Source organism: Triticum urartu, chromosome 2A, assembly GCF_056163025.1.
Source record: "Triticum urartu cultivar PI428250 chromosome 2A, HENAU_Tu73, whole genome shotgun sequence".
NCBI lineage: Eukaryota > Viridiplantae > Streptophyta > Magnoliopsida > Poales > Poaceae > Triticum > Triticum urartu.
The window spans coordinates 70,879,595-70,900,941 of record NC_141874.1 but is presented as its reverse complement, the minus strand read 5'-3'; the positions used below and the strand labels follow the sequence as shown (position 1 = coordinate 70,900,941).

The 21,347-nt window shown below is 42.5% G+C and overlaps 2 protein-coding genes and 1 long non-coding RNA gene across 8 annotated transcripts; 2 read left to right on the top strand and 1 right to left on the bottom strand.

Annotated features, from left to right (window-relative positions):
- Positions 1–1,322: 1,322 nt before the first annotated feature.
- LOC125535684 (uncharacterized) lies at positions 1,323–4,763 on the top strand. Of its 3 annotated transcripts, none has more exons than XR_007294774.2 (4): positions 1,323–2,088; positions 2,960–3,062; positions 3,608–3,777; positions 4,325–4,763. It is a non-coding gene; the product is annotated as an uncharacterized LOC125535684 (long non-coding RNA). The 3 variants fall into 3 exon arrangements; XR_015615760.1 differs by having other exon boundaries at positions 2,941–3,062; XR_007294773.2 differs by having other exon boundaries at positions 1,323–3,062.
- Positions 4,764–8,640: 3,877 nt separating this feature from the next.
- LOC125540999 (thaumatin-like protein) lies at positions 8,641–9,415 on the top strand. The gene has a single exon (XM_048704505.2). It carries the CDS (start codon positions 8,703–8,705, stop codon positions 9,231–9,233), a length of 531 nt encoding a protein of 176 aa, XP_048560462.1. The 5' UTR covers positions 8,641–8,702; the 3' UTR covers positions 9,234–9,415.
- Positions 9,416–13,678: 4,263 nt separating this feature from the next.
- LOC125535683 (uncharacterized) lies at positions 13,679–17,485 on the bottom strand. 4 transcript variants are annotated; one of them, XR_015615759.1, is made up of 6 exons: positions 16,958–17,485; positions 15,689–15,846; positions 15,373–15,494; positions 14,547–14,700; positions 14,080–14,288; positions 13,679–13,896 (listed from the first exon to the last, which is right to left on the bottom strand). XR_015615759.1 is itself a non-coding variant. In XM_087543161.1 (6 exons), the coding sequence occupies exons 1-3, from the start codon at positions 17,425–17,427 to the stop codon at positions 15,393–15,395; spliced, it is 678 nt and encodes a 225-aa protein (XP_087399287.1). In that variant the 5' UTR covers positions 17,428–17,485; the 3' UTR covers positions 13,679–13,896; positions 14,080–14,353; positions 14,547–14,700; positions 15,373–15,392. The 4 variants fall into 4 exon arrangements, 3 of the variants coding, with proteins under 3 accessions (XP_087399287.1, XP_087399286.1, XP_087399288.1); XM_087543161.1 differs by having other exon boundaries at positions 14,080–14,353; positions 15,689–15,794; XM_087543160.1 differs by having other exon boundaries at positions 15,689–15,794.
- Between the last annotated feature and the right edge of the window lie 3,862 nt (positions 17,486–21,347).

Genomic DNA, 21,347 nt, shown 5'->3' with positions numbered 1-21,347 from the left:
AAGGCATTTGATCTGAAGGCATGGTTCAGTAAGTTGGACGAGCTGCTAACAAACTATTCTAAATTTCAACTTGAAAAAATGCATCAGATCACAGAGTATGTTGGCGATGCTAACAAACTATTAAACAATTTTTTCTATTACATCTTGGTTGTTGACATTGGTGGTATTCTCTTTTGGTTCATATACAAAATCGTAATATAAACGAGGTGATACTAATTCGTCCGCTAAAACCCTCTATTAAACCAAAACAATCAAACCAATCCTCTGCCTCCTCCCCTGCTCTCGCCATCGCCCGTAGAACCCCACCCAATTCCTTGCTCGCTTGCCGAGATGAAGGCGGCCGCGGCGGCCGAGGGTGGACGCGCGCGGGAGAAGTAGTTCGGGTCCACGCCGCCGCCCTTTGCCGCTGCCACCACCGCCGTCCCCGCGCTGCCCTTTACCTCCGCCCCCACCACCACCGCCGCCGTCCTTGCGCCGCCCTTTGCCTCCGCCCCCACCGCTGTCCATGCCGCTCTTGGCCGTCACCGAGGATCTCGGCCGCGCAGTGAATCCATTGCAAAGGATCTCGAGGCCTGCCGGGCCGCCCGGCTTACCCATTGGATCCCTTGCCGCCTCTCCTCCTCTGTGCTTCGCTGGTGAATCCTTTTTGATCGCGGCCTTGCCCTGGATGGTAGACTCTGCGATTCCTCACCTGCAGTATAGATTATGGAAGTGCATCTGCACCTGGGGCGATAGCTGCTGATGGCCAGAGATAACAACGATGTGTACGAGGTGAGAGAATTTTCCTCACTAGGTAGCAATCTACTTTGATTCTTTACCATCAAGCATCTCTTCATAATCAATTATGCTCAATTTTTGACAGTCACACAACAACTCCTGGCAAGCCTTTCGTGGAAACATCAAGTACTGTTTAAGATTTTTTGTCCACGGGAAACTAATTAATGTATTTGATGGATGTACAGGGCTACGTAGTGGTTGCAGTCTTGTATCAGCAAGTGAACAATTTAGTGTTCATTGGCAACAAAAAGAAGTGAATAATATCATTCCATAATTTAGTGTTGCTTCATGGTCCTTGGTAGATGATGCATTCTTCTTCTGCATGGAAAGCACGGATTGACTTTGTCGGGTTCACCATCACAATACACTTCTTTCCATGATTTTACGCTTTCAGTTCGAATCTATATCTCTCACTACTAATAAAGCAACTAGCGCGTCTGGTGGTACGTCGTTGGCATTTTTGCAAAAAAGTCCCTGTAGTTTTTGCTATTCAACCTGCAATCCTCACAATAAGTCAACCTCAACCGGTACGTACGTGAGAAAAGAAAAAAAAACTATCCGCACGCACGACCGTGCCTCCCGATCCCATCTCAACCTCCAGCCCGCCGCCGCCTCCTCTCACGTGCCGCCCCGCCTCACCGTGCGCCGCCGGCCGCCGCCGCGCGCCGCCGCCGTCGCCTACCTCGCCGGTGCGCCTACCCCTACCCCAGGTGCCCCCACACCCGCGGCCTTCCCCTGTCGGTGGCCCGCGGCCTTCCGCCGCCAGCGACGCTCGACGCCGCGGCCGTTGGTGGATCCGCCGGGTCTCCTCCATGCTGCTTCCACCTCGACAATGGTTTCTCCAACCACGCCGGCTTCGCCACCAGCCACTCCTTCCCCCACCAACAGGCCGCCCTCCAAGTGGACCCCCTTCTCCGGTAAGATCCCCTCCCAGAGCAGGACGGCAAGTACGACCCAGCCCCACCCGCGCACGCCGCCGCCCCATCCGTCGTGGCGCCACCTTCCCCCTTCTCTTGTAGAGCAGGCGACAAGTCCATCTGTCATGGTACTGCCTCACCCATCCCCTGTAGAGCAGGCAACAACAGAGCTCCTAGCCAAATAGTTCATGAATTCTTTTGTGTGAGATCAATTTTATTGATTGTTTCAAATGTAGCAGAAAGAGACCATTACATGGATATGAATGGAGGTAATTTTATAATGCAAGATTAGAGATGGAATTTACTTTGCATAGTCTGTCACAAGATAAAGGAGGCAGTGGATGGGAGTGATACAACCGGAGCTGTTGCAGTACTGGCAGGTTACAGAAAGCATGTAAGAAAAAAGTTCTTTCCTTTCTCTAATTGACTTTGCATTATCCAAAATGATTAGCCGATGACATGAGGGAGAGGGGGATAGACCCCTTTGGCTACTGCACTAAGGTTATGCCTACAAATGTGCTACTCATATTCCACTTTTAGATGACAAGCAGCTTCAGAATTCAGATCCTGTTGATTTGCATTTCAGATCATCTTGCTCCAACTTGGTAGTAAACGACCATTTTTGGTATTCACATATAGCAGTTCTTTGGTTCTTCCATTTGTACATGGCCTTTCAATTTTCCCATCTGCTAACAGAAGGAAAAAGGCAGATAGTTTGTACACTTGTTTATTCACCTAGATGTTCTACAGCAAAAAAAGAGCATGATAAACACCATCTGTTGGTAGTCTTTCTATTTGTCCTTAGCTATTTGCATTCTACTTATGTTAGCTCAGCTAGGTCTTGATCGTAACAAACACTTGCAAATATATGTCTCTTGTGTACAAAAATATGTGCTCTAGAAGACAATGGGGATAGTGATCACAGTAATTTAATCTGCTATTTATTGTATAATATTTCTATTCAGAAGAAGAGATAGTTATATGCTTTACTGCAGTTTTAATATCTGATGAGTTGAGAAAAAAATTATTAGTCTTCCTTTATAGAGGTATGTTGCCTTGCTGAGGCTGCTCTGCTTTTGCTATATTTGCTGCTCTTGGCTATACTATTGTTCCGTATATATAGAATCGGAGAAGAGAGCAGCAGCCTATTACTACTAATTTCGTTCAAGCTGCTACTTGCTTACTGTTACACATCTACACAGGCAAGGCTGCTGCTTGCTGATTGCAATCCATTCACGATATGTAGATATGTATGCTTCTGCTAGGTACTTGCGAACAGGGAGACAACGAATGGACGCTTCAGTGGTAGCCGGCCGGTGGCCACGCATTGGCAGCCACCGCTTAGATACATAACTCCAGCCAGCTATGGTGAGCAGACTTTGATCTTGATATGTTAGTCCGAGTGGATAAACATTACTAGATGTTCAATGTGATGTGACTTTATTGGTTGGACGTCAATTAGCATATAAGTAGGACATAGCCACATATGATATTTTTTCCAGTTGCCATATGATGGAAATCAATAGCTTGATTTGCTGTTCAACAAACGTTCATGGTATGTGTGTGTGCGTGCTTTTGCCGATTCTCAAGAAAATGCTCGCTTTTTGGATGTGGTTCTTAGTTGTGGGCATTTGTTACTTATGATATTGAGAAAAAAATTGATCATATGATCTTGTACCTTCAAATAAGAAGTTCTGGCTGTGATTAGGAGTAATCAGATTATTTACAAATCATGTGCAGAAAACTTGGATCGGTTATGGTAAAACCTCTCATGCCATATGTATCATGTGGAGACCTACATATGATATTTTTTTCCAGTGCTATTAGAAAAGATGTTGCTTTTGAACCTTCCATGTTGAGAAACTAAAAATAGTATTTATGTGTTTTACCTTGCTCTAATATTTGTTCCCCAGGTTGAGAATGGCAAGAAGATGCTTATTCTCCACGGTACAAAGTGCTATTGGTGCAGTTTTGAACTCCGTGCTGACAGATCATTCTCACCTGATGCACGATCGCTATGGAAGTGCGCCAACAATAACAACATCATCAAGCCATTTGAGTGTAGTGGTGGAACTCCCTGGAGGTATTCTCCCTTAAATCTTATTGTAGCCTTTATTCACATATCCTATTGTGTAGTTTGTGACAATAAGGAATTGTTATTCACTTGAAAAAATAAAGATTAAATCGATGTTGCTATCAAAAGTAAAATGACTTCCTGAGCTAGATAGTGAATTTCTGAGCACCAATATATAACATATCTGAAACCTTTCCCATGTCTGTCATAATGATCTTTTCATTTTTCTTTGTATATTAAACTAGAGAATATTATTCTACATTATTTTCAACCGCTACCTTTTATCTGTTTGCAGTATGACTGTATGGTTTTCATTTAAAGAAGAGGCCCAACAATCTCGGGACTTTTTATCACCACATATATAATATTATTAAACTAGGAGTCGAGAACTACAGTTCCCCAAAAGATCATATATGCTTGATGTGCATGAACATATTGCAGGCATACGGTTCCAATGATGATTCAGTTCCCTGCACAGCTTGACCAAGAGGCATCTGTTGCATGAGATGTTGTATGCTCACCTCTCAGACTATCTGTATTCTGATTTGCTCACTAGGTCGCCGGAGAAGAGGAAGAATGGCGAAAGGGGAAGCAATGGGTTGCGGCGGGCGGACAGGCACGGGCGAAGAGGTGGGTCCCGACGATGGGCGGACGGGCACGTGCGAAGAAGTGGTGGGTCCCGCGCTTACTGGACAAGTGATGGGTCCCGCGCTTAAGTGGATAAGTTGTGAGTCCAGCCCATAACAGCTAATGAGGGCATCAGTTCAGCTTTAAGGGCCATGTCATGTGTGGGCTATTTACTCGCTCAAAAGTGTCGCCCAAAAGTCATTCTGTCGAACAACGTCGCACTCCATCCAATTCCCACGAAAGATGTCGCATAGGAGCTATTCACCCATAGTTGTACTGTACAGACCAAATGTTCTGCTGTTCATATACATGAACAGGTGAGTTGTTCTCACTCTATGACCTTGTCCCATTTAAGCTTGAGATTCGAAGCAATGTGTCCATTGCATTATCTGACAGTGTTTGAGGAACAGTGGCAGATAAAGTAAACTGGGGGTCTACAAGACATACATCTTCACTAAGATTTCTGAATTCTTCAGAATACGCAATCACCAGCAGGAGCCAAATATACATAAGAACTTTCAAGGCAGTTTTCCAGCTAAATGCAAATTAGAGGAATTAAGAAAGTAAGGGAAGATCATACATGAGATCGCCAAAACATAAGAGGAGTGCTGTAATGGAAAAAGGAAATTAAGTTGGTACATGTCCTTGCAGTTTCTATCAGATTGGCATCAAAATTCATCCGAAAGTAGAGAATAAGCAGGCGAAATGGGAATTGCATAAGCACAAGGTTTTAAAATATGTGATGTCTCCAATGAAAGAATGAAGTTTAAAGATGTGTGGCTTACAATACGCTGTTGTCAGCTATCGTAAAAGTGGCTTTTAGATATTGGAATGCCACTTCAAAGTTCAAGTGAGTACGAGCCCACAACAGAAGCCGGAGATCTAAATTGATGCCCAAGCAATTTAGTTACCTCACTTGATATATCGATGAGCACCCATTGCGTCTCCGACTGCACGTCACGGCCGCAGTCCCTGGCGGGAATGGTGCTCCACCACGTCTTGAAGTGGACCACGCTGAGGAACCTCCGGCCAATCTACCGGCCAATGCGGCACAGCGCGCGGTCGGGGGGGGGGGGGGGGGGGGGGGGGCAGGGGCCGTGAAGCCGAAGAAGGCGCCGCGGCCTCGTGAGCGTGCATGCCGCCGATGCGGGCGTCCGCGTGCCAGAGCAGGTCTATCAATGACATGCTCGCCTGGAGCCCCGCGTGCAAGGTCGTGGCGAGGCGCTCCGTCCTCTGGTTGCTCGCCATGCCGAGGAAGAATTGCTAGCGGACAAAGGCGGCGACCGAGCGTACAATAAAGTGATTGGCTTTGCCTACGGCGAGATTCGTCATATAGCCAACGAGGGTTAAAAAAGGGACCCAAAACTACGGCTGGCCAAATAGAAAATACAGAAAGGAAGAAACTTGCGTGTAGCCATGCTCGTGTGCTCTCCTTCACGTTGATCGTACGTTCAGTGTTCTCGCAACAACAACAACAAAAAAAAGATCGTACGTTCAGTGTGTGCGGCTGCAGTCACACTTGCGGCGAGACTTCGATGAGATTCTGGATCAAGAACGACCCCTTTTGGAAGTGCGGGACGCCGTTCCAGATCATCGGCAGTGCCGCGCGCTGTCCCGAGGTGAATAATTCTCTATGGATTGGTTTTACACACATGGATGACACTGCAATCTCTTTTTTTTCTTTTGAGCTGGATGGCCCTACAATCTGCTGTTGTGGAGTGGTTCAGTCTGTAAAAGTGTTTTGGCACAATCAAAATTATTAGCTAGGTAATCACGAATTCATCTGGTTCTATATACATGTACTAGAGGGTCTGAGGTTTACTTTCAAGGGTACCATATCGTAAGATGTCACCATCTGAAGGTTAGATGTTTCAACAAATCGGGTGAACATGAGGTTGCATCGCTGTTATAGATTGGCGAAATTGGAACTTCTCTTTCAAATATTATACAGGATTTTTTTGTCATATTTGCAAAAAAACTCCGCTATAATCATTATGCATCCAACATGTACTTCTTGTCGAAGATAAAACCAAATTTTCCATGCTTTTATATTGATATATTTGATAGGTGAATTTTAAATTTTCTAATATTTTAAATCTATAGAAAAACTTCAATATTTTGTGTGTTCCCTAATTAACTAGCATGTGAAATAAAATATAGAATCTAAATAACTATCATATGCAAATCCATGGGTTTGTTGGCTATTTTGTTATAATAAAAGAAGAGTAACTTTTCCCTCTGTTCCATCATCTATCGCCCTTTAAATCAATTTACCTTTTTTGTGGGTTATCATTTTTTATTTGTATGTTTCATTTCGCTGTAGAGTGTATTCTCGTTGCAACGCACGGGCAATTTTCCTAGTCTATATCTATATCTATATCTATATCTATATCTATATCTATATCTATATCTATATCTCTACTAATAAACCAAGGTGATATTCTTAGTTTCGTCCCACTTAGGTGATCCTACGTTATGTCTTTTTAGCAACGCGTCCGCAACTTCCGTACTCAAGCTTTGACGGTTGGCAAGGTGGTATTAATCCATTGCTTATACAGGACACTTCCCGTATGTGTTTGCTGCTATGGGCCACCTCCACTCCATTGCTTTTGGGCTTGTGTAGTTGTTGGGCCTGCTCTAGGGCTACATAAAATAGCGAAAGAAAAATGTTGGGGCCGGGACTAGAACTCGTGGCGTCTCCTAACTTCACCACGGCAGCAACCAACTAAGCTAGAATTGTCTTGTGCTATTTTGGTGGGTTCGCTGAATTTTACATAGTCCCACCTCGCTTCTTTAGAGTAAATTTTACCAATTTATATATGACCGTGAGTTTATGAGAATTATCCGGTTGGATCAAAAAGATATAATAAAATAGACGGGCCAATAAAGGAAGGAGAAGGATACATGCACATCAACCAATTGTTGGAAGTTAGGAGATATTTTGATTTGTTTTAACAATGAAGTTACGTCCGCAGCACAGCAGGACACCAGCAAAAAGTAGTAGAAATTACAGCTAGTACTACTTTTTTGGCGAAAATGTCATACTAGTGAAGAAGGTTCATTGTTCACAAACGACTGGTCAGCGAATAAAGTTAGGCAGCATGCTAAAAACGGCAACCGGCCAATCTGACGCATTGCGAGGAAATTAAATCTAGCAGAGTTGTATAGCGCTTGCTAGCTTGTCTAAGTTTTGCTTTCGTTGCCGTGTTGCATTGGTGGTTAGAATTTGTCATTTACAATCAATATGGTCCATCTAGATGCCCTCGTTCTAGTGCAAGGGCCGCCAAGCTGGTTAATATACGAAGATTTAAGCTCAGTTAGACTTGTAAGCTAGGGCAGTCACATATGTACAGTTGCAGGTTGAGTACACCTCGTGCTAAGATCTGTGGAAAAAAGAAAATTCCATGGAAAAATCTGTGGAAGAAAGATCCATAGACTAGTAGGCGGTCAGTCCATGGAAAAATCTGTGGAAAAAAAGATTCATCTGGACGATATGTAGGAAACCAAAAACTCTGGAAAATCGTGTGGGGCTGCCGGGCCTAACTACTAGTGCTGGTGTCCTGTTGTGCTGCGGACGTAACTTCATTGTTATTCCCTTCTTTCCGGTTCATAGGGCTTATCTCAAAATTTTAGTTTTTCCATTTTACGAGGCTTAATTTGGTTGTTCCCCATCACATGTTCAGACTTCAAGGTGCATTAAATCATTGCATGCAAGTATTAAGAGAAAACTGACTAATGCATGCACTTTATGCATGCATGGATTGCAATCAATGCATTCGTAAACATAATTTTGTGAGGAAAACACGAGCATTAATTGGGTCCTTTTGTAAATTATCAAAAATATTGCACCACTCATCATCTACCTTAGTTGATGAGATTTTTGAATTAAGCCTTATAAACCGAAAAGGAGGAAGTATTATTATGAAGAAGAAGGAAGAGTTGTTCTTGCAAGTTCTTTTTTTTTTAGCATAGTTCTTGCAAGTTCCAACAACTTGATATGTGGTGCATGGAACTACACGTACGTACGTGTTTTCGATCCTGATCTGTGTGAAAGATAAATCTATGCGATTGCGAAGTGGCTCATGGACAGAGTCGAGTCTCCCTGTTGTTTTGATGATGAATGCGTGGAAATTTCCAAGTCACACGAATTGACTCAAGGACACCATCCTTGACTTTATCCCAGCTGTCCTTCCATCCCGGAGTCCCGGCCATCTATAAATACCCATGCCCCTTCGTCCCTAGCACATCAATCATCCCGCACTACTACCAAACCACGTGTAGACGACACAGAAGCAAAGCAACTTGAAATGGCTTCGTCCCACCTGGCAGCAGCCGCCTCCATGGTCCTCTTCCTTGCCGTGTTCGCTGCCAGCACGAACGCGGCGACGTTCAACATCAAGAACAACTGCCCCTACACGGTGTGGCCGGCGGCCACCCCGATCGGCGGCGGTCGGCAGCTCAACACCGGCGAGACGTGGACCCTCGACGTCCCCGCGAACACGCCCTCCGGCAGGGTGTGGGGCCGCACGGGCTGCAACTTCAACGGCAACTCCGGGAGCTGCCAGACTGCCGACTGCGGCGGTGCGCTGTCGTGCACGCTGTCCGGGCAGCCGCCGCTGACCCTGGCCGAGTTCACCATCGGCAACGGCCAGGACTTTTACGACATCTCTGTCATCGACGGCTTCAACGTGCCGTTGTCATTCTCCTGCAGCAACGGGCCCAACCTGGTGTGCCAGGCCGACAAGTGCCCCGACGCCTACCTCTTCCCGACCGATGACACCAAGAACCACGCCTGTAACGGCAACAACAACAGCTACCAGGTTACCTTCTGTCCATGAGGAAGAAGGTATCATCGTAGCTAGTAGCGGACGATACCACCACCAGCATAATACGCGTACATACAATGAGTGTGGAGAATAAAGTTTGTTACATAAGATGAATAAGACGACGTCGTGAAAATAAGGCCGTCCGTGCGTGCAGTGTACCCATTTATACTATATATAGCTTATAATTTAATTTATGTACCAGAGCCCTCAAATTAAATACTCCCTCCGTTTCAAAATAGACGACTCAACTTTGTATTAAGTTTATACTCCCTCCGTTTTAAAATAGATGACTCAACTTTGTATTAATTTTATACTAAACTTAATACAAAGTTGAGTCGTCTATTTTAAAACAGATGGAGTATGTTCTATGGTTATCAAACACTATTCCATACATGTTCCTCGATTAGTTTTTCTTTTTTACAAGGGGCGTGTTAATGTTGCTATTGTGAGCACGTACGCGACCCCTCCGGCAAAGGGCCATGTGCCCTTTCGCCCCCCACTCCCAGCGCTACGCCTCCGTGCATCTTTCACAGCCCCCTCGCCTCCAGCCCACGGCTTCGGTGGCGCCCCCTGCCTCGCTAACACCGGGCGCTTCCGCCACCGTCGGCGATAACTGCCAACCGACAACGTGGTGGCGTCCTCGCGCCGCCACGTCGTACCGCCCGCCCTGCCGCCGCGCTCTGCACGCCATCGGCTCTCCGCTGCCGCCGCGCAATCTGATTCTCCACCGATCCGAGTTCCCACCAGTTTCGCGCTTGCGTTATATCGTGTGACCGGCCGCTGGAAGTGTTTCCATTTTTACAAAGTGTCCCTTGACTGAATCAGCCGCCAAATGTTCTCGGTCAAATCTACGTTCTATTTTCATTATCATATATAGAAAAAAATGCTACATATGTAATTATTTTTCTGTACGTACGTTTTTGCACGCATGCATGCTGCCCTACGCTTGACGACGGCTTCTATCCAATGCTAGAGTAAATTGATTTATTCGTATCCTGGTTGGGTGCGAAGCTGCCAACGTATTGCTTCATGCATCACTTATTACTATGTTAGGCCGATCGAGTAAAAACTCTGCTTGCATGCCTCCGTTTTATCGCTAGTGCTACTTTGTAGAAGAAGATAAAGTACTGCTCCGTCAGCTTCAAACGGCCTCCTCAACTCAGTCAAGCTACAGCGCGCGAAATGAAAATTAAGTTGTTGGTTGTGGAACGGACTGCTATATCATTTGAATCAGTGATAATATTATTAAAATAAACAAAATAATTACTAATAATATTGAATTTCAATGAAAATAAAGTAAGTAATAATATTATTTTATTCTTTTTTTGCCATTTATTCATTTAATATGACATAATTAATACCTTTAAATCTGTAAATCGAAATTCAACAAATAATATATCCATTATTATCAGAAAAATGTGAGGAATCCAAATATTACATCATTTATTTATTTTTAAATAAAATTAATTTTTAAAATTATTATTTTTGATTTGAAATAACTTTTTTTTACTTTTAGAATTTTGAGAATCTGAGAAAACTTCACCGGGTAAACCCGGGTGAAATCGAGTCCCAATTTTTCTCTAGTTTTTTGTGATATATAAAACTTTTCTTTCGATGTCGTATGCAAAAGTTATGGCTGTTTTACATTTTTCTTTAGTTGACCAAATGGTTGGGTGTCAAAAGCCTTGATCCACCTCTTACAACAATTCACAGCAACCAATTGTTGGAAGAAAAATAGAACCACCTCCCTCTGTCCGTTAATAGATAAACAAATTGTTGGAATCTCCCCTAATCTGTGTCAATCCAAGTGGCTGCGCCTGCGCTGATGATGGTTTCGATTTGGGCATGGCAGGTCTTCGTCAAGGATCTCTGCAAGGACCACGCCCGCGGGCCGCTCAACAACGCTCAACAACATGGGGTGCTCCTACAAGTTCATGGTGAAAGCACGTACAACTTTGTAAGGTGCCCTTCCACGGTACATCGCCAAGATGGTCTGATTTCGATTATACAGCACTGCGATGCTACCTCTACTGAACACACGTGTAACTACAGTTGAAGGATCACAAATATATGGTCCAGCAATGCACGGTAAATCTGTATCCAGGCGGATTCAGTCCACCTTCACCACCGTGACCCACACCTACGACCTGGCTTGGTTGTGGTGCTAATTCAACAATGCAAGTCTGATCCCTTCAACTCTCAGGTGTCTTATTCGACTACTTCATTCTTATTCCACTACTTCATGATGATGCATGGGTGCGTACTTGGATGGTTATACCATGTCATTAGATTGAATTTTTAGGATCCCCGACTCCCCGTGCATACATTGTTCACCATACAAAGCTAAAATACAACACTTTCAGATGTTGTACAGACTGTACAACACAAGCATGGCAACAAGTGTATTAAGAACAGAGAAATCATTGCATATTATCTGCTTGATCTTTTTGGATTCCAGCGTGACGGTGTGTCCGTCTGACTGGAATTGAAAATGTTGGTGTTGTTCTGAATTCTGATAATGTTGATTAGCAGGGAGAGGGTTCAGAGTAGGGATGGCAGGGGCGTTTGAGTTGTACTGGCAGTCCGCCATCGGCAGGGCCGTCATGGAGACGCTGGACAAGATGGTCCTTAGCCCCGATCATGCCATCAGCGTCCAAGTACAGTTCGATGAGGTCTGATTGACGTTTTGCTTGTCTGCGCATCAATCGGCAGGGCCTATAATATCAGCAAGTTGTGTGTCGTTGGTTGTTTATTCATCCTGGTCTTCTTGTTTCTTTCAGTTCATGAGCACTGGACAACCAGCTCAAGAACAAGGCCTTCTTCAAGGTACCAAACATAATGCCACCTCTCTTTTTTGTTCCACACATTCATCACTACACTGTACATATTCCAAGGGAATAATGCTGAAATAACGTGTTGTTGCGACATGTTAGTGTAACGGTACTAATGTAGATGAATTTTTTTAGGGGAAGATGCAGATGACTTGTGTGCTTGATTATGGTTGGCTTGTGTGCATAATTATGAAGTTAATTACTCAGCAGCGCATTTATTTTCCAAGCCGCCATAGGGAATTATTCTTTTGGGATCATATTTATTCTCCGCAAAAAGTAATCTCAACTTGCTTAAAGGCCACATTTGGCAGTTGCTTAAACCTTCTGGACAAGACACACAGACATACAACTATGTGACAACTTAACGCCTTTGGGAATCTTGATTGCTTTTCCTAACAAGAAAATATAACAATAGCTGCGAATGTTAATTACTTAGTTTATCAAAGGTAAAAATGTCTGCTACATGACAAGTATGTGGATTGATTTTATGCGAACCGACCAATTGGATGGTTTGGTTCCTTGTGCTATGTTTTGGAAAAGAACGTACTTATATGTTCCACTGTATTGATATCATATGGCGAATTACATATTTGTTACTAGCTAAAGCTGAAGAAATGTTTACGCAAAGAACATTCATTTTCACATTGCTTGGCATGCGTCTAGGTCATTCTATTTATTACCATTGCTGAAAGTTGTACTTCTGCATGCCGATAGTTTCATTCGAATAGCACCCCCTATAGTTCATTCCATCTAGTAGTTTGATAGCTTTGTGATTATTTCAAGAAAAATGATCTGTCTTGCAGACTGAAAACAATCTCATCCAGTAGTTTGATATTTTGGTCATTATTCCAAACTAATTGATCCATGTAGCAGACTGAAAACAATTGGATGCTGATGCAATCATGGCCTGAGATTATTAACGAGTGAGGACATGCATAGGGTTGCTTCCTACTGGTACATAACTATTTTCTTTCTACAGGCACTATGTTGATTCTTCAGAGATCTGTCTTCATGAGACTAGCGAAGGGGGTATACGTTAGGAAGAAGGGGAGATGAGGTGAGTTTCTGAAGTTCACCATCCAATCCAAATATCACAAAAGGTGAGCATTACTATTCAAAGGGATGACTAATTAATTAACCTCTTAATCTATTTTTACAGGAACTAGTAAGCTTGCACGTGCAACGCATGTCTCACTTGTCATCAAATAATTATCAAAATACGGGTTGATATTTACATAGTTTTTCATTCATACATGATATATCTCCAATAATAATGTTTTTCACGTTGCACCAACATAAATTCTTTTCCCAAGAAATGACTTTCATGTTGTTGTGGACGTAAAAAAAATTGTCGCTATATACACCATCCTGTTCATGCTATTGTCAGAGAATATTTGTCAAAATTTTGTCACAGAATAGTTTTGTACGACAGAAATGACAAATCAAGTTTGTTGGGAAAAAGTTTTGGAACGTTTTAAATTTTTCTGAATTTAAAATAAAATAAAATACATAACCAGATGTAATTACCACCATGTTCCAAAGGATATTTTCCATGTATGATAATATTTGATATGCCACAATGCTTCTTTATTTCTCAATTATCATCATAAACAAATCAATAAAATGGACATCAAACTAAAATGGTACTTATAATAGACTCAAGGGATCATCACTATCTTTTAGCAGTTCATGACATAATCCAACAATTGATCTGAATACGGCAATTTACTTTAGGGTAGCCGTACAAACATGCTAATCTTCACTGGCAAGAAAACAATATTTTTCATATAGTCAAAACCTCCTGAACAGCAAGATATTAATCGGATGTCATCATGTTACTGAACCTGTCATACAAAGCATTAAAAAATGATGAATGATTTAGAAGTTGATCTGTTGATCAATATACTTTGGCACTGGTTGTACTGAATATTAATTCCAAACAAAAATCTAAAAAAGGCACAATAAATCAGGTTGCACACAAAACTCCATTTATGCATCACATATTTTCAACGTGATCATGAATTTACCTGAAAAAACAATCAAGAGGAAGACTCATCCAATAATCCATGAAAACATTGCAACGAAAGCCTACTGGTAAGGCGTTTCTAGTACTCTTCTTGAGAAACTTCTCCTTTTCCCTCTCCCTTCTCCAATTCTTTGCTTCCCGTGCCTCCCACTTCTCCTCTTTCCTCAAACGCTCCTCTTCAGTTTCTTGAAAAATCAAGAACTGGAACTCCTGTTTCAACGCACTTCAGAAAGTGGCAAAGCTTTGCATACCCATTGCCTAGTATCAAAGTGAAACTGCTTTGGATATAAAGGTTATAGACTTCGCTCCATACGGAATAAGGACTATGCATCAAATATTCAGTACTAAATGTAATTCTGCTACCACAAATTATATATGTTCTATTTGTAAAATTTGTCGTACTCCTCATACCATAGGTGCAATGTCACAGGCAAGGTTATGAGATCATTTTTACGGTTAGAAACTTACACTTCAAATATTTAAGAGGTTAGTAAGCAAAAGGTTGTCTGATGCAGTGTCCTCATTTCTCCCGGGCCAATCAAAATGCTTGAACAGTGCACCCTGATGTAGCATTGGTTCCGTTGGATTCCATTCAGCCGTGTGCTTCTAGAATCGGCGGAACCTGCACCACATCGTGCCCATCCAAATATAAGCATTAAAAAATATTTTAGAATAGGATTAAATAATCTTGCTTCTATGGAAATAATGCATTCTAATCCTCGGCAACATAGCTCTGTATTCAATCTGAGGCCACCATAATCAATATAAATATATTCATCGTAACTACCAAAGCATTGTAGTACACTGTATAATGATCTGAACCACCAAATCATTAATGAATATTTTTTATTATGTGTCTAGTAAGCACGACAAAGGGAAAGTATACTAACAATACGAGATGGCGGGCATCAATATGCAGAATCTCATCTGTGTTTATTTCTCTCCAATTCCATCATTCTTAAAGCTTATTATGAAATGCAAACCAGTAGCTAATATTCACATTGTTATATTACATATGTACAACGCAATCAAACCTGTTTTGATATTTATATATTAATTATTATCCACGAAATATTAAAACTACATCTAATCAAATGTGCTTAAAATGGTTCACTACTAATAGGGGTAGGTGGGCCTAAAACTGCCAATGCTGGTCCCAAACCCGAAAAAAGGTGGAGGGGGCAAAAACTAATTAACACTGCACCTTAAGATGAGAGGTACATCATGAAAAGAAATAATTGTACTTCACACAGGAAAACGGGCCTGCAGAAATTGGTAGCAGTGAAATGTGTACCTTCTTGAGATTGTAGCCATTTATAAATTAGTATTGGATAGTAAGAACAATCTGAAACTGCACCAAGCAATTGATTTTGGCTCAATGAAGAAGATGCTCAGCAGACATTTCGAGCAGAGAGCCTGCAGATTTGGAGCAGAGACAATTGAGCAATCATCGAGTGAATAACAGATCCACTAACCCTTTGAGTCTGGGTGACAATAAAGAGAAAAGTGCCTATTCTGCATAACAATTCTAGAACAAAATACAGTAAACTCAGCAGAAAGTTAAAGGCTGCACTTTGTATGTGAAATGAAATTGCCAGATGATGACATACCCGAGGGAGGCACTTAAATATTTGTTTCATGTCCTCCTCAAAATTTGGCACAAGTTTGCGATCAGCTTCATCAATTATAAGCCACTGCGACACAGGGTGAATCTTACTGCAACAATTGTAGCGAATTTATCATCAGCCAATACCATGTCTAAACCGCTCTGAAATAGAAAGGTAAACATAAGTTTATCAAATTTTGCTTCTTGCTTGCTCCATGTTTCTGAATTTCTAAAAGTACTGCGTCAAAAAGTTTCTGAATTATGCAAGTGTGTGCTGAATTTTTAAAGTTTCTGAATTTCTAAAATTATGCAACAGTTTGCTGGAGTACTGCCTGTTCATGTCAATTGATGGCCACTGTTGTTAATGATCATACAAAGTCTTTCACTTCTACGGAGTCTAAATATTGCCATGCTTCTACGAATCACAAATTCTGCAGAAGGTTGATGGTCATCACTGTTATTGATCATACAGTGTCTTTTGCTTCTGAATTACTTCTGCTCACATTTTGTTAAAGAATGACAAAATGCACAGGTCAAGATAAACAACTTCTGTTGACAATATTGAACCCAAATTTGAACCTGGGTCCATAAAATAAGTGCTGCTGCAAACTTCCAGAGTTGAGACAGAAAATTGAACAAAATCTAGAATTCATGAATAAAAAAATAGTCCAAACATGCAGATTCTAGAAATGGCACGCATTACCTTTCCAACATTGGAGGCAACGTCAGGGAAGCAAGGGGAGGAGGAGGACAGCCAGACGTAGGGGAGAATGGAGAGGCAAGAGGTGGCAATCGGGACGCTAGCAGGGACGAGAAAGGTGCAGCGCTTGTGTGTGAAGCGGCGGCAGGCACACAAGCTAGGTCGGCCAGGAGAACGACCTCTGGAGAGATCTCGAAGGAAAGGAGGTCGGCGGGAGGAAAGCAAGCGGCATCCGGCACGGCGCAGTACCACACCCCAGCGGTGGCGAGCCACCCCGTCGGACGGCGACGGTGGCCCTCCACCAGCATATGCAATAATCAGATGTTGGAACAGCATGTGCAATGTGCGACCACAGAGTTCAGAGGAAGCAACATAGATAAAGTGCAGGATTGGAAGTCGAGCAATACATATATTTGCATCTGTTTTAACCGTGGCATTCTATGAAGCAAGCCTAGAACTGACAAGCCTAGAATTGACAGCAGCAGAAACAACAGAACAAATTAGAAGGTATTGAACATCCGTACAATTACCAAAAATTGTGACTGCAAGCAGGAGAATGTGAGGGCAAAGCACCTGCAGCGTGGAGCTCCCGCGTGGGCTGTGTCCTGGCGGCGCGTGGACGGCGCGGCGGTCCGGTGGACGGCGCGGCGGTCCGGTGGACGGCGCGGCGGTCCAGGCGGCGCGGGCGCTGGACAGCTCGGCGGTCCGGGCGACGCGGGTGCGGACGGCGCGACGGCGTGGACGGCGCCGACGGCGTGGACGGCGCGGCGGCGCGTGGACAACGCGGGTGCGGACGGCGTGGACGGCGCGGCGGCGCGTGGACAACGCGGGTGCGGACGGCGTGGACGGCGCGGCGGCAGATGGCGTGGACGGCGCGGCGGCAGATGGCGTGGAAGGGGCGGGTGCGGACGACGGACGGCGTGGATGGCGCGGAGGTCGTAGGGAAGAGGTGGGGGCGAGGAGTGGGGCGGTGGCCAAACTGCCCCGACGGCGTGGTAGCGAGAGGGCAGCGACGTGTTCGGGACGATGTTGCCCAATGACATGATGGGTAATTAATTAAGGCAATGGCATGGTGGGTAATTAAAGCATAAAACGTGTTTAGTCGGCTGAAGAGATATAGACCATCAGATTGGAGGTTTCGATGGCTAGGATGATTTGGTTCTCCGTCCTTTCTTTCTTTTATAAAGGTAGTAGATTAATCAGATAGTATATGGGCTGAATAATTTTGAACTAGTTACTATTTCTAAATAGAGTGCCATGTTTAAACAGAGGAAGTGAAGTTGTGGTGGGTTCTGAGCCATGCTTCAGAATAGGGGTGTACCATATTATTTTTCCCCGTTCCAACGCACGGGCTTTTTTGCTAGTACATATGCCCGTGCGTTGCAACGGGCTAAAAATCACAAAACCAACTCCGCGTGCCACTACACTACACATCACTCATATCCGACTGACAAACGTCAAAAATAAGGTTACCCTCATCATGTGTTGCCACTGGTTCAAGTATCACTTTCTGGATCATGAAGTATTGATGTGAAGGAGCCACCCTAATGCCTTCATCAGCGTCTACTTCATCTCCGCACATGTCATAGGATGGAAGAGTAGTACTGGCGAAACATTAAGACATTTATATAATAGAAACCTATAGAAAACCCAACCATGAATAGCTCAGGTTAGCTACCTATAATTTATACTGCAGTAAAAAATCATAACTTGATCAAAAAATAACTTCATCCGAGATTGTGTCGCAGCGGATTTCTGCAAGTCCACTAATGAATTTTGGATTTAGGACCAGTCTTTCTACCCGAGTCAGCCACAAGACTGGGCATCAAGTTATGCCAACAATGTATACACAACATTATGTAGTTTATACCCAGAAAGCTATGAAAGCTACAGGACAACACAAATGGTGGGAAAAAAAGATAGAGCGATAATGAAATTTTATCAATTTTCAAACATACATAATTGATCCCTAGTTTGCAAGTACACCGGAAAGCTACATATGAATGGATCAGCAAGATTGGCATGAAAATTAATGTTCTATACTGAAAAGAAACTGACAGCTGATTAACATGTGCAACACGGCTGTTGCCTTGACGTAACTACACATGGAGTGGGCGGCATCTCCAGCGGTTAGCAACAATATGGCATACCTCGTAGAAGGCGCGTGGCGGCAGCCATGGACGGTAACTCCTACCACAGAATATGCTTGCTCCTATTTCTTGTGTAGTGATAATTTGGAAAAAAATGCAACATCTTCCACAAGCAATGTTTTGCACAAACGGTGATTACGTGACTAAATGTTAATTCTAAGCACAAGTACCTCTCAAGAGGAAATCTAAATCCCTGTTGTGTAGAGATGTACACATACAACAATGGAGGTAAAAGGAAAAGATAAGGCAAACTATGCCGACCTCGGTATGATGACATTACACATGAGAAGTTCTCTTCACTGGAGATATGATCTAAACTTCCCTTGCAAGACCATTTTAATATCCTCACCTCTACTAATAAGGTTAGGAAACCAAATTTAGCAACAGCTGGAATAGAATAGTACATGAAAAATACATACAGAGTCATTTTCCTTCTATCAAGTTCCTTTTAATTCAATTTAATTTTCACAGTAAGTGCATCTTATACATTGCTATATTTGCATTGAAACCATTTAATTTTCACCAAATCTTCATACAAATCACAGTAAATCAGAACATAAAACTCATCCACCATATACCCCAAAAGAGGTTCAGTTCAGAGGACCTGTATATGCATGTTGGTATTCGAGCATAAATAACTGTAAACCAATATCCGTGGGCTGGCCAATGCACTCCACAAGCTCATGTGACATTTCTGCCATTATTTAGCACCTAAATTTCCAACACACACATCAAGGGGGTCATACTTACCGCAGATAATCAATCATGTATGTATGTACTTTCATTGGGATGCCTTCCAATAAAAACGGGATTAAGCAACCATGTTCTTCCCATGGTAGAAAGCTTCCTCTGCCTTCCAATAAAATCACGATTCAGTGATAGCTTCCGATGCCTTCCAATAAAAACAGGATTAAGCGATAGCTTCCTGTGCCTTCCAATAAAAATGTGATTCAGCGATGGTACTTGGTCACGTCGCTTCTATTTTCCTGCTCTGCTGCTTGTCGAATCACATTTTAAAGAAAAATAGACAACTGAAGAAAGAAGTTAATCACATTTTCTGCTGCTCTGCTGGTGTCCTGCTGTGCTGCTGAAGGCATGGGTGATACAGATAGGGCGGAGTAGGAATTATGTGCGAGAAAGAGACACCATCTATCGCCGGTCGATCTGGTCCATGACATCAAATGTTGGCGTGCGCAAGGCAGTGCTGTTCGGAGGAACCAACCTAGCAAGTGCATCGGTGATCAATCAATACATCTATTTGGCTACAAGAATATACATTTCCCTACTACAATTCCTTCTAGCATGCAGATACAGATGTGTTTGGTGACATGTGATTTGTTTCGCCCATTGCAACGCACGGGCATTTCTTCCTTAGCAGGCGTCGGTTTCACTAATGGCTTCTCTCGAGAAAAATAGCAAATGGTGGGTAAACGAATTACTGTTGGGCAATTGATAGAATTAAGACGGGGAAAATCAATTTGAGATTATGAAGAAAAATAATGATTTTCCTCAATAAAGAATCAAACCATTACATGAGCAACCAATTGGATTTATCTATTATATACTTGAATTAAATTAATATTTTGTTACTCATATTATTGCTATTTACTCTCGGAAAAATCATGTTATTTATTTTAATCCACTATACATTTTTTGATTTTGTATTAATCAAACTGCATTTGTTAATTATTTAATTTAACCCACCATGCATTAAGTTTTAATGTTTGTTACCCTGCAAAAAAAGTTTTAATATTTGTGAGCGACCAATTTTTTTTCACATCGGTAACCCTAACATGCACTAATTGTGTTTGTACCTATAAAAAATAAAATGGTATTTTACCCAATTAATATTTGTGAACTGAAACAAAGTAAAGTGAAGCAATTGCCACATGACGGAGTTTCTAGACTTGCACTAACTTTTCTTCTCAAGCTATAGTCATGCTCAAACATAGGGCATACGAAAGTGTACGGATTGTGGATCTAGGAAAATTGTGCGTACTCACATTTTACCTCATTAATATTTATGAAAATAATCATGTTATTTATTTTCATCCACTGTACTTCCTCCGTCACAGTTTAGAAGGCACAGTTAAATTTGCGTGTGTTTCCACAATAGACAAGGTTTAGGGCGCATTGCATTTATTTTTAATAGCTAATTAGTACTCCGATATATTATTTCTATATGCATGCGTAGTATGAATGCTATTTTTTAGCCCATCTCACAACCAATAGATAACCACCTAGATTCCAGAGAATTTCGAAGCGCCTTCTAAACCGTGACGGAGGTAGTACATTTTTTGATTTGTTTATTAATGAAACTGCATGTGTTAATTATTTATTTTAACAGCCATGCATTAAGTTTTAATGTTTGTGAGCGGCCCATTTTTTACACTTCCATAACTAATTTTTAACTTGATAAAAAAAGGTCAACAGAAAAGTTGCATCCTCTTTCACATGTACTCCTAACTTCAGTCGGCTAAAAAAGAGTTCAGGTCTCCTTTCTTTTACCCTCTTTCACACTTTTGAGGCTGGGTAGTACCGATTCCTTTTTGCCCCATTCAATATTTCTGCGGTACAATCCTTCCTTTCCTTTCTCTTTCGAGAATCCTTATTTCCTTCCTTTCTGAGCACCAACTACGAATCCTCTCAATCAGCAATTTCCGAGCCGGCAGCTGGCTCATTAAGGCGATTGATGGTAGGTAATTTGAACACTTAAGGGCGAGGTGGTACTATTTGCTAATAAAACCAACCGCAATAGTTAACATATATAGGCCTAGTTCAGTTGGCTGGTGTCGAACATATGGGATGAAAGG

Bases quoted from the DNA above. Each gene is read 5' to 3' on its own strand.
- LOC125540999 (XM_048704505.2), top strand. From the start codon at position 8,703: ATGGCTTCGTCCCACCTGGCAGCAGCCGCCTCCATGGTCCTCTTCCTT.
- LOC125535683 (XM_087543161.1), bottom strand. From the start codon at position 17,427: ATGTCATTGGGCAACATCGTCCCGAACACGTCGCTGCCCTCTCGCTAC. The intron at 15,795-16,957 runs GTGCTTTGCCCT...CAATTGTTGCAG, and splicing joins GCGGGAGCTCCACGCTGCAG to TAAGATTCACCCTGTGTCGC. The intron at 15,495-15,688 runs GTATGTCATCAT...CCAAATCTGCAG, and splicing joins TATTTAAGTGCCTCCCTCGG to GCTCTCTGCTCGAAATGTCT.